This window comes from Acanthochromis polyacanthus, chromosome 3 (genome assembly GCF_021347895.1).
Source record: "Acanthochromis polyacanthus isolate Apoly-LR-REF ecotype Palm Island chromosome 3, KAUST_Apoly_ChrSc, whole genome shotgun sequence".
In the NCBI taxonomy this organism is placed as follows: Eukaryota; Metazoa; Chordata; class Actinopteri; family Pomacentridae; genus Acanthochromis; species Acanthochromis polyacanthus.
Window position 1 is genome coordinate 46,180,160 of NC_067115.1, and position 12,907 is coordinate 46,193,066.

General features: G+C 41.2%; 1 protein-coding gene across 31 annotated transcripts in view; it reads right to left on the reverse strand.

The window, feature by feature from the left end:
• The window catches only part of LOC127533427 (gastrula zinc finger protein XlCGF26.1-like), a 277,821-nt gene that overhangs the window by 9,270 nt on the left and 255,644 nt on the right, over nt 1–12,907 (reverse strand). For 6 of the 31 annotated variants that reach the window (XM_051946480.1, XM_051946478.1, XM_051946475.1 and 3 more), the window contains one exon: nt 6,845–6,946. The exons of 22 other annotated variants lie outside the window; for them this stretch is intronic. In XM_051946480.1, coding sequence (XP_051802440.1) covers nt 6,845–6,904 — 60 coding nt within the window. In that variant the 5' untranslated portion in view covers nt 6,905–6,946. Of the gene's footprint in view, nt 1–6,844; nt 6,947–7,776; nt 7,800–7,903; nt 7,991–11,677; nt 11,830–12,907 lie in introns of those variants that run through there. 3 more of the 31 variants (XM_051946477.1, XM_051946479.1, XM_051946481.1) reach the window with 3 other exon arrangements.

A 12,907-nucleotide genomic window follows, 5' to 3' on the forward strand; every position in this document is an offset into this window, starting at 1 on the left:
TCCCTGCAGAGTGTGACAAACTTTCACTCTGATGTTATGCACTTTGCCTTGCTTCAGTACAGTGGTAGACAGGGATAAGGAGGATGCAGTTGTGGTCAGAGGAACCCAGAGGAGAAGCACCTTTCACATTGTTGTAACAGATCAAAGATTGTGTCTCATCTCGTGGGACATGTGATGTACTGATGGAAGTCTCTCAGTGTGTGTTTTAGTGTGCAGTGGTTCATGTCTCCCAGACTGATGTTGGGTGCATCCGGGGAGTTGGACTGAAGTCTCTGGATGACCTGATGGATAAACCCACAGGCATTTATTTCACTGGCCTTTGGACGGATATAGACAAGTTTCACAAATATCTGGGGAAATTTCTGAGGCAGATATGGAGGGCACAGTGAAACAGAAAGCAGTTCTAAGTCAGTAGTGCACAGTTTCTCCAGGACAGTGTCAGATTTGCACCAGCGCTGTCCTTGTCCATTTGGAAGACCCACTTGAGCCCAAGCTTTCATTTGCTGGCTGATGTCGCTTCAATATTTCCACATAATATTTTATCCTCTTGATGCCATCTATTTTGTGAAGTGCACCAGTCCCTCCTGCAGCAAAAACACTCCCACAACATGGTGCTGCCACCCCCATGCTTCACAGTTGGGATGGTGTACTCAGGTCATCCTCAGCCAGCATCTTCACAAGGTCGTTTGCTTTTGTTCTGGGGTTGATGAGCACATTTCCCTCCAAAACAATCCTAACCTTAACCAATCTCCATCTTGAGCAGTAGGATGGCTTGACATTCCCATGGTGTTGATCTGTGCATGTAATTGTTTGGACAGATAAACGTCAAACCACAGCAATCTGGAAATTGCACCCAAGGATGAACCACACCTGTGGAGGCCCACAAATGTCTTCCTGATGTCTTGGCTGATTTCTTTAGATTTTCTAATGTTGTCACACAAGGAAGCAGTCTGTTTGAGGTGTGCCTGAAAATACATCTTTATTTTTTTTTTTAAATTCTTTACTTTTTCAAATCTGAAATGCAGACATTGGAACAGATCTCATACATGGAGGAGCAATCACGATTCCTCTGCAATCCAGTCTTTTCTTTTCCTTCTTTAAGTGTGAAAAAAAAACAAAAAATATAATCATAATAATAACAAACAATAACATGGGAGAGTATAGGTGTACTTTGAAGTAAACCAAAAATACAAAACTTTCAGTCATGAGAGGCAGAAAGGGGGGGGGGGGGGGGGGTTTGCTAAGACTGTTAGTTCACCTCCACAAAGTCTGTCTGAATGGGTTTGACATATTTAACCCAGTTGGCCCACAGCTTCACAAAAATACTTTTTTGCAAACATAAACAAAAGTGAATTCTCTCCATATTAGAAATATCATTTACAATTTTAATCCACTCTTGTACTGTGGGGGGTTCAATAGCTTTTTGCTGGCAGAGATCACAGAAAATGTATTTATCACCGTGTCTTATCTGAAAATCCATATTTCCTAAAGATAAAGTGATAAACTATAGCGGTAAGTCTGCTTCAATTTTACACTTCAATGCTTTATGAAATTCTAACCAAAATGGTTTTATCACTGGGCATTCCCAGAAAATGTGCCAGTGATTGGCCCCCAGAAACCCACATTGTCTCCAACATTTAGTATCTCCTCCTGCTAAATATGCTTTCTGCTTTGGAGTTACAAAGAAACGAATACAGCATTTCCAACCAAATTCTTGCCACACATGTGAACTTGTGCATTTCCATACATAATTCCACATATTTGACCAACTTTCATCTCATATTGTAAGAGCGCCAGCTCTCTCCCATTTCTGTTTGACACATTCTGTTGTGTGTAATTTTTTCTTCATAAAAATTTTGTACAGTTTCGATATAATTCCTTTGTTGGAACAGTTCTGGTAAGCACTGATAAACAACTTAAGTATTTCATCCTCAAGGTTTGTTTCATTTTTTATATTATGGTCAAAGTAATTTCTTAATTGAAGATACCTGTAAAAATCAGCCTTTCCAAGGCCATATTTTCTCTTTAAATACTCAAAATCTCTAAACTGACCTTTGTCTGTCAAAGACAGAAATAATGTTATTCCCTTTGAGATCCATAGCTTAAATCCTTGATCCATTTTATTAGGTTTAAAACCTGGATCGTAGGCACACCACTGAATTATTTGTATTTTGTCATTTAGTTTGTATTCTTCTGTAACTGATTTCCAAATTTTTAACTGGGTTTTAATCAAAGGGTTTTGCACAGTATCTAAAATTCTTCGTGAATGTTTGTAAGCCAGCATTGCATGAACTGGGGGATTATTTATACTTGAGAGTTCAATCTCTTTCCACCTAGCTTGAAATGTTGGGGTACAGATATTTATTAAGAGGTTTAATCTGTGCTGAAAAGAAGTAAGTTTTAAAATTGGGGAGGGCCATTCCCCCTTCCTCCTTTTGGAGTTGTAACATTTGAATTCTGACCCTTGGCTTCTTTCCTTGCCAAATAAATCTAGAAACTACTTTATTCAGTTCTAGGAGATTTTTGGGGGGATTTCGACAGGGAGAGCCTGAAATAAGAAAAGGTAACGAGGAAGAACATTCATTTTTACTGAATCAATTCTATGAGTTAAGCGAAGAAAAGAAACTGAATTCCACCTACATATATCTTCTTTCATTTTTGCTAGGAGGGGGTCATAATTAATCTCAGCAACTGAGTGGATGGATCTTGTTAAATTTACTCCCAGATATTTCAGTGAGGTCTGATCCCTTTAAGGTTAAATCTCATTTTAATGTGAGCCGGAGGAGAATAGTTAAAAGACAAGATTTGAGTTTTTTGTATGTTTAATTTGTATCCAGCATGTCTACTAAATGTCTCTAAAAGGTTCATTAATTGAGGAAAAGAGGTTGAGGGTTGTTTTAAATAAACAAGAATATCATCAGCATATAATGCCACCTTAGGCTCTTCCTCGTTTATGCAGATACACACGTGGACAAAATTGTTGGTACCCCTCAGTTAAAGAAGGAAAAACCCACAATTCTCACTGAAATCACTTGAAACTCACAAAAGTAACAATAAATAAAAATTTATTGAAAATTAAATAATCAAAAACAGCCATTACTTTTGAATTGTTGATTAACATAATTATTTAAAAAAACAAACTAATGAAACAGGCCTGGACAAAAATGATGGTACCTCTATAAAAGATTGAAAACTATTTGACCAGAGTGACATGATTAACTCAGGTGTGTCATTTAATTGACATCACAGGTGTTTCCAAACTCATAATCAGTCAGTCTGCCTATTTAAAGGGAGACAAGTAGTCACCCTGCTGTTTGGTGAAAAGGTGTGTACCACACTGAACATGGACAACAGAAAGCGAAGGAGAGAATTGTCCCAGGACATCCGAAAAAAAATTATAGACAAACATCTTAAAGGTAAAGGCTATAAGACCATCTCTAAACAGCTTGAAGTTCCTGTGACAACAGTGGCTCATATTATTCAGAAGTGCAAGACCCACGGGACAGTAGCCAACCTCCCTGGACGTGGCCGCAAGAGGAAAATTGATGACAAATTGAAGAGACGGATCGTTGGAATTGTATCCAAAGAGCCCAGAGCAACCTCCAAAGAAATTAAAGGTGAACTCCAAGGCCAAGGTACATCAGTGTCGGATCGCACCATTCGTCGTTGTTTGAGCCAAAGTGGACTTCATGGGAGACGACAAAGGAGGACACCACTGCTGAAAAAAACTCATAAAAAGCCAGACTGGAATTTGCAAAAATGCATGTTGACAAGCCACAAAGCTTCTGGGAGAATGTCCTTTGGACAGATGAGACCAAACTGGAGCTTTTTGGTAAGGCACATCAACTCTATGTTCATAGACTCAAAAACCAAGCATACGAAGAAAAGAACACTGTCCCTACGGTGAAACATGGAGGAGGCTCAGTAATGTTTTGGGGCTGCTTTGCTGCATCTGGCACAGGGTGTCTTGAAAGTGTGCAAGGTACGATGAAATCTGAAGACTATCAAGGCATTCTGGAGAGAAATGTGCTGCCTAGTGTCAGAAAGCTTGGTCTCAGTCGCAGGTCATGGGTCTTCCAACAGGACAACGATCCAAAACACACAGTCAAAAACACCCAAGAATGGCTGAGAGAAAAGCGTTGGACTATTCTAAAGTGGCCTTCTATGAGCCCAGATCTGAATCCCATTGAACATATGTGGAAGGAGCTGAAACATGCCATTTGGAGAAGACACCCATCAAACCTGAGACAACTGGAGCTGTTTGCTCATGAGGAGTGGGCCAAAATACCTGTTGACAGCTGCAGAACGCTCATTGACAAATACAGAAATCGTTTAATTGCAGTGATTGCCTCAAAAGGTTGTGCAACAAAATATTAAGTTATGGGTACCATCATTTTTGTCCAGCCCTATTTCATTAGTTTGTTTTTTTAAATAATTATGTTAATCAACAATTCAAAAGTGATGGCTGATTTTGATTATTTAATTTTCAATAAATTTTTATTTATTGTTACTTTTGTGAGTTTCAAGTGATTTCAGTGAGAATTGTGGGTTTTTCCTTCTTTAACTGAGGGGTACCAACAATTTTGTCCACGTGTGTACCTTTAACATCTTCCATCTGTCTTATTAATTGCGCAAGAGGCTAAAGGAGGCTATAGAGCAAAAAGCTGAGGAGACAGGGGACATCCTTGTCGTGTTCCGCGCTGTAGTACAATAGAATCCGAAAGAGAGCCATTTATTTTAATACGGGCTGATGGCTTACTATACAATGTACGAATGATTGCAAAAAACTTGTCATTCATGCCAAATTTTTTAAGTACGCTATATAGGAAAGGCCAACTCACTGAGTCAAAGGCCTTCTCAGCGTCTCAGCTGAGAAGGACAGCTTCAGTGTTGTTTCGCTGTAAGTGATTTATTATGTGAAGAGACCGTCTTATATTATCATGTGTTTGTCTTTTGGAAATAAAACCTGTTTGATCATGGTGTGTGAGTTCTGGGAGAATGGTTTCCAGTCTTCTAGCAATAATGGCCACAAATAATTTGTAATCAGTGTTGAGTACAGAAATTGGGCGATATGATCCACATTCTAACCCTTTAAGCTTCAGTGTACCGCCGGCGGTACACCTACTAATTTGCATAGGAATTTCAAGAATGTCCGACGGCCGCAAACGCGCTTATACAAACACTATACACCGATGGAAAGCTTAGATTCTCATGAATCTGCCGGTATAAACCACTTTCAGATGCGATTACCACAGCGGGTGAGAAAAACACATTTGTCCGACAAAAACAAATATTCATCCATCCGTTCTCTATACGCGGCTTCAAAGCACACAGCGCGACTCACATTTCCGGGTTCATTATTATACACAAAAAAAAGATTCCACAAAAAACGGCCATAATCCAACCTTTTACATCCAGATGACACAAGCCAGGAAACTATTTTGTCCAAAACATGTCCTGAAGTCGGTATAAAATCCCCGAATCGGTCCTTTTCAAGGAAAAGCACCTCGCGATGCCCGTCCAATATTCCCCGTATTTTTCGTAATTTTTTTTATTTAAAAATAGAATATTAGCGATTTTTTGTACTGAAAACGGCTGGAATTGACTGAAGCTTAAAGGGCTAAATGGTTTTTGCCTTTCTTTGGGATAACTGAGATCACCGCTTCATTGCATGATATAAGCATTATACCTTTTTCAAGAGTACAGTTACAAGCTCTTATTAAAACCGGCATTAGCTCACCTCGAAAGGCTTTGTACCATTCTGATGGCAGCCCATCGGGACCAGGGGATTTGTTTGCTTTAAGTCTTGAAATAGCAATATTTAATTCTGAATCCGTCACTGCGTCTGGTCATAATTTATTCTGTTCTTCTGAGAGTGTTGGAAGTTTAAGAGTATTTAAGAGTTTATTTATTCGATGTTCATCTTCTAATTGTGGTTGAGTATATAGGAGCTTGTAATAATTTTTAAAGGTTTGATGTATTTCTTTCTGCTTATATTGTATGACTTTAGTAATAGGGTCCTTTATTTTATCTACTGTTTTGTCAGCTTGTTGTTTTTGCAACCTTCTTGCTAAAAGTCTAGCTGCTCTCGAACCAGATTCATAATATTTCTGCTTTGTGAAGATCATATTTTTTTTCAATTTCCTGTGAATATATTAGGTTTATTTCATTGCTGGTTTTCTTTCTTTTGAAAATACATCTTAATCTATCAAAAGCTTTCAAAGCCAGGACATCATCATCTTGAAGGCATAGCAATCTTAGTGGATGCAAACTTCTGACTGTGAAGAAAGTAATAAAAACTCTCTAAAAAAAAATCTCTTTCGTTATTCTGGCATTTAAAGATAATTTTGGTCATCTTAACCGACATCAAACAGGAGAAGCATTGGCAGATTTAATGTCAGATCGTGTAAATGAAAAAAAAGGGTTATGTGTCGTTTATACAGTGTAAGTAAACTTCTGGGTTCAACTGTCTGAATTTCTTGAGAAGGAAAAGGCTGGTAAACTCACAATGCTCAAAAGTATTATTCTCTACCAAAGAAAATGCTGCTCTTTACCTTCCTGAACAACTTGCTTGAAAAACAAGACTTTTCTTCCCTTACTTATCTTCATCACCATGTAAGACATTTTCATAAAGTATGATCAGCAGCTAGTTCAGCCTCAAACAAAAAACAAGCAGCTTCCTAGCAGTCCACCATTATATCCTCAGTACAGCTGCTTCTGCAGAGCTACATCTCTCCAGCCAACGTCACCTGGCTTTGGTCGGCCCATCTAACCAACTGGAGCAACTTTAGACATTTTAAAGAACAAAATAATGATAATAATGTTACAGTGGTATGTTTCTCACTTTTTGTGAAGAATCCATGTTTCCTCCGTTGTTGAGCTCAGACAAAATGGCTGCCAACATTCCTCTGCTCCTCCGTCAGACTCTCCTCCTCCTGCCAATCACCTGTCACATCAAACACATCTTCATTAGGATACCACTCTATACACAAGTGTCACACAGTACGTTTATATGCAGTCAAAAACCCTTTCTTAACCGGAATATTGTCAATAACCCGGTTGCGTACGGCCATGTAAACACCCGCAAAAACCCAAATATGCTCATATTCCAATTTTTAAAAACCCGAATAAGACCCCTGGGTTACTCCTTTTCTAACCCGAATATCTCGTCATATAAACGCGCATCGGAACATCCCGATAGAAAGAGACATTAGTTTGCGTTCTGCGTATGTTTCATCCGAAAGGAATCTTGGTCTTTTGATTCCGGCAACTACTTGTATGCCATAGACATGCCGCGTCTGGCGCGCGACCCACCGGAAATACACAAAGAAAGGTAAACAGACATGGCGAAACCCACACGCGGCACCACAGCGCCATACAGCGTCACACAACAGGAGTAACTCTGTCTGTTTATCCATGTAAACGGGTTATTCCAAATGTTTCAGAAACTGGAATATTGACCTTAACCCGAATATTGACTGCATATAAACGTACTGACAGTGTCCGATATGTTCATCAGCCAACACAGAGGACACATTTCAACTCAATAGTTCACTTTCAGCTCTTTTCAGTTTCACCTAAAACTGATACAAATGAACTTAAACTGTTAAAAATAAGGAACATAGACAGAAAACAGACATGGAAAAAGAGAATAAAGAGAACATAAAGATGCTACTGCAGGTGATTCAAGACAGGAATGCTGGTAGAAAACTGTTCATGCTGTAAGTTAGTGAATGTATTTTACTGCTCAGTGTTCTGTTTAAAGGCAGCTCTCACTCTCTGTTCTTTGCACTCTCCCATAGTGTCAAGTCTCCTCCCACTTTCAATGACAGGTGATTCTCATTGATGATTTTTCTCAGAGTTTGTGCAGTTTCCCCACTTGAAAAAAGGAGGTTTCATCTACCCAGGGTTTGAGCAGGACTCCACTCATCAATCAGACAGTTGCTTTCTTTCTTTTCCCTCTTTTATTTTGCAGTGGTCGCAAATTCATGAGGTCCCTCACGCTGTGTGAAGCTGCAGCCTAAAGCGCCCCTCCGCCCGCTCACCTGCGTTTGTTGTGAGTGACAAGCAGGCAGCTCTGCAGGCTGTGTGATGGCTGAAGGAGGCGAGCCCCCGGAACTTTTTCCGCTGTCCAAGCGGACTAAGTCGGCTGTTTGGGAATACTTCGGCTACTGTAAAAAGCCAGACGGCCACGGCTTGGAGGAAGAAGGTCGCCCGACGTGCAAAACGTGCTTGAAGACAGTGGCAGCCCAAGGAGGCAATACATCGAATATGATAGCGCATCTACGGGAGCACCACCCATCGCTGTATGCTAAATTAAAGGTGCTGTCTTGAAATGAACGAGCGTATTAGCGTCTGACATTAGTGAAATGAGCTTGTTACCGAGGCAGATATGGTAACTACCATATCTTATCTTTTCTTCATCTCTATCTTTTAGTAACTTTTTTTATATTTTAACTGAGGCAGATACGGTAACTAGCTTGCTAAGAATTTATCTTAGCATGCTAGTTACCATATCTGCCTTAGTAAAAAAAAAAAAGTTATCCACAACTTTTTTCTTTCATCAATCTTTATTGCTAAGATGGATAACAACAGCTAGTTTACTCTCTAACATTTTAGAGCTGCAATCATAATACCATGAAACCGTGATATTTTTGCCTAAGGTTATCATACCGTCAGAATCTCATACCGGCCCATGCCTAGTAACAACCATTCCTCATGGACATTTTCACCACATTGGCAAATGCTACTCCACTCAATTTATGTTTGTCAACCTCAACACCACATAAACTGAAGCGACAAATCATGGCATGAGCAATATTCAACCCAATGGGAGATGCCAGTGTTTACAAACAGTGACGTCACGAAGTCACGTGATTACCGCGCTGGTTGGCAAAAGGAACCAGAGGAACAATGGCTGACGATAGCAATGTGAGCTATCCTTCCGTGGAAATGTCCCATTATGCTCAGTCCTTATCACCTGAGGCCCGACAAAGATATGTGAGTAAGCTGAGATATCAGGGAAACAGTAAAACCTTGCCAGATCCCTACAATTTGAAGACTGGGTGGGTTGACGATCCTTCATTGTGGCCGGACATTTCCTTCACCGACATTTATTTTTACCTGATCAACACCCCTGGGCAGTTCACCCATGACAGTTTGAGAGCTTACAAATTTCTGAAGGCATATGAATATGTGAAGAGTGGACACGTTCTCCCCATTTTTCTGCAGTATGGCTTCTATGTGACAGTAACAGACCCGCAGCATTGGTGATCGAAAAGAGGACAATTCTAAAAAGCGATCGCTGGACGGATACAGAAACAAATATGAGGCTGCTGGCTTAAGGAGATGTTACTGAATATGCTTCATTCGACTTTAGTATACTTTCATTGCCTAAAAAGCGATCGGTAAAACATGACAACACTGAACCAAACCCAAAGTGTAGAGATTGCTTCACGTGAAGGATGCGACACTGGTAAATAAGCTCAAAGTTGGACATACTAAACATGCTAAACTGTTGAATAGTTTACCTGAAGAAAAGTGGGAGCCACAAACACGATCTCTGCTGCTTACTGGGGTACAATTTTTCCTGTTGATGGCCTGAAGCCAGCGCCATCTTCTCTCTCCTGAAATCAGTATTCTGTGAAATTTCAAGCCTGATCCCTTCTCAAAACGCTCCGTACAACCAACAACTACACATGATATTACCATTGTGGTAAATACATGTGCAATTTCATTCATGAAAAGCGATAACTTTACGTATTTGTTTCAAACCCAATACCGTTCTCGTAGCAAGCCGTTATGTTACTGCGGGTTCTTGCCAACCAGCAGCGGTCTTGTACTACGTGACCATCACAAATGATGTCACGCTGGCATATCCACAATGTTCACATTACTGCATTCAGCAAATAGTAACAACCATTCCTCTTCTGCCCTTGCTCCGCTCTTCTGCCCTTGCTCCTCGAAGGAGGCGGTCGCACTTCTTCTCTCTGTGCTCTTTCTTCCCCACACCCTTATGTTTTCTGCTTTCTGCATACTTTGTCTCGTCTCGTCCCGTCTGTCTTGAAGTGATCTATTGGCACTGGACCTTCGAAACACCGATCATGGAATTGATTAGGTGGTCTCTCAATGCAATTGACAAGATTGTCGGGACAAAGAGCACGGGTTTAGGGGAACCCACCTGCCCAGATGGGAGTTTTGCCTCGGGCTATGTGATTGATTCGTGGGTGAAGTGGCGAGGGATCATGTGCCTGGCACCCCTATCTGTGGAGGACGTTGAGGATGTCTACATATTCAGATTTTTGATGACAGGTCTACTGACAATTGGCTTGATTGCGGGCCTGAGCTTCTGGAAGATTAGGAGGACCGCAGAGAAAAATGATGTCCAAACTCTGCTGACCCCTGCAAACGAACGGACCAAGGCTGCCAGTGATCGGATTGACGAACTCAAATGTAAGATAGACAATTTGCTTGGTGTGACTGTTGATTTGAGTCGCAGAGTGGATGCCATCACGATGCATTTAGCCACAGCCGACGTCTGACAGTTGAGAGCGGCCAGAGGGAGAGTGAAAATGCTCCTCTACTTCGACTAAACAAAAGCATACTGATAACAATTCGGCGCCCCTGGAATAATAAACTCCTCTGGAAGCTTCCAAGGCCAAGGGACTGCTTTCCTAAACCCCCTCCCCCCCACTCTCCCAACGACACCTGTTGACTTCTGTCCAGCCCATCCGAGGACGTCTCCATGGCGATCTGCCATGTTATCGCTTCCACCTGAACTGAGACACCGGGGCGGCTGGGACGGAAGGAGACTGGCTAATGCTCACACACACACACACAAGCCCATTCCCCCCATCCAAGGCCGCCACCAACAGCTTCCCAACAGCAACGCACAGGGGGTTGGAATCCCATGCATGCAGCGCGCCACCCATGGCACAGCAGCTGTATGAGTGACTGACTACTGAGCGGAGCTCCCCGTCCCATTACCCTTCATCCAGTTAACCTTGTCTAGTGTACCTTGTCTGTTGCGGGTTTGTTTGTTTGTTTTCAGGTTCCTTCTCAAATTGAATTTTCCCAAACCTTGGAGGCTTCACTTTGTTTAATGAACCTTTTTTTTCATTTTACCCTCGGCGTATAGTGTTTATATAATCGCGTTTGCAGCCTTCGGACATTCTTTAAATTCCTATGCAAATTAGTAAGTGTACCGCCGGTGGTACACTTAAGTTTAACGGGTTAAAAATGCTGGAGTTCCCAGCGCAAACTGTATACTCCCAGTCCCGCTTGACTTCTCGCTCAGCTTTTGCCTCCAGCATAAGCCCCGCCCACAAAAAACGTCACAATGTTTGTAAACAAATAAAGGGTCTGTACCTTTTACTTAATGGTTTTAAAATTATTTAAAGTGCATTACGTGCTTTTAAAGTGCAATGCTTTCCAGATCCAATAAATAAATAAAGGGCATCGTAAAAACCCACCATTACAAACAGGATGAATTCACTGGTCTTAGCTGGAACCCTCTAATTAGCACCAATTAGCCTGCAATCTTATTTTCAACTGAATAATTACAAAACACATGGCAATTATTCCGTGGCTATCTCCGTGGCTAATGCTAACAGATACTGCAGAGGCACACATCGGCAGCCTAAACAGTCTTTTAGAGTCTCCAGAATTCTGCTCTTACCGGCTGAAACCCGGATTTTGGAGGTGAAGGCAATCCTGCACAGTTTGCCGCGGATCTCGATGCTTTCCCAACAGAAACTCACGGACACTTTGTTTGAACACGGTCATTCATTCTCAGTTCCTCCTCAGCGCTGTGTGTGTCCCCATGTATGCCGCCGGTGGCAAACCTGCAGCCGCAGATTGGTTCCGCCCCAGCTGAGTGTCGCGCCTGTGCGTAAATGCTTCTCCTTTGAGTTCTCAGCTCCTTCCAGTTTGACATAGACTACTTTGCACTCTGTGTTACCTGTACCTTCAGAGCTCTGAATAAAAGAACAAAAGATTTATTGCAAAGAACAAAAAGGTTTTGCCTCCACAGCAGCTTGTTATGAAAATGATTGTATTTGATGATTGAATGTTCTTATTCATTGCAATACTGTGTGATGTGTGCTAAAAGAGGAACAAGGACACGAGCTATCATCAATATCATTTCATCATACATGTCTAATTTTAAAAAATATGACATTATATAAATATGCACTTCTGTTCAAAAGTTTGAGGTCACTTAGAAATGTCCTTTTTCTTGAAATCAGTTATTTTCAATGAAGATAGCATTAAATAAATGATAAATCCAGTCTAGACATTGATCATGTGGTAAATGACTGTTCTAGCTGGAAACGGCTGATTTTTAATGGAATATCTCCATAGGGGTACAGAGGAACATTTCCAGCAATCACTCCTGTGTTCTAATTCTACATTGTGTTAGCTAATGGTGTTGAAAGGCTCATTGGTGATTAGAAAACACTTGTGCAGTTATGTTAGCACATGAATGAAAGTGGGAGCTTTCATGGAGAACATGGAATTGTCTGGATGACCCCAAACTTTTAACAGTAGTGTATATACACAGAGCAGCGATTAAGGACAAGAGGGACACTGTCGGCCAGAGGGCAAATTATTATTAACTGAAAATACACATAAAGCAACAGACACAATCCACTATATGATCAGAAAGACTAAATCACACGAGCAAGACTGATACAGGATAGCGACTAACCAGGACTTGGTACTACCAAGCTTGGAAAGTGGGACAGGCTGAACAAACAGGCCCAGAGCACCAACAAGAACAGTACTATACAGGCCGTGAGAACAGAAATACTACAGAATGTACCATCCATCCATTACTGATACACCGCTTAAGCCTCATTAGGGTCATGGGGGGCTGGAGTTTACCCCAGCTGACTTATGGTGAAGGTGG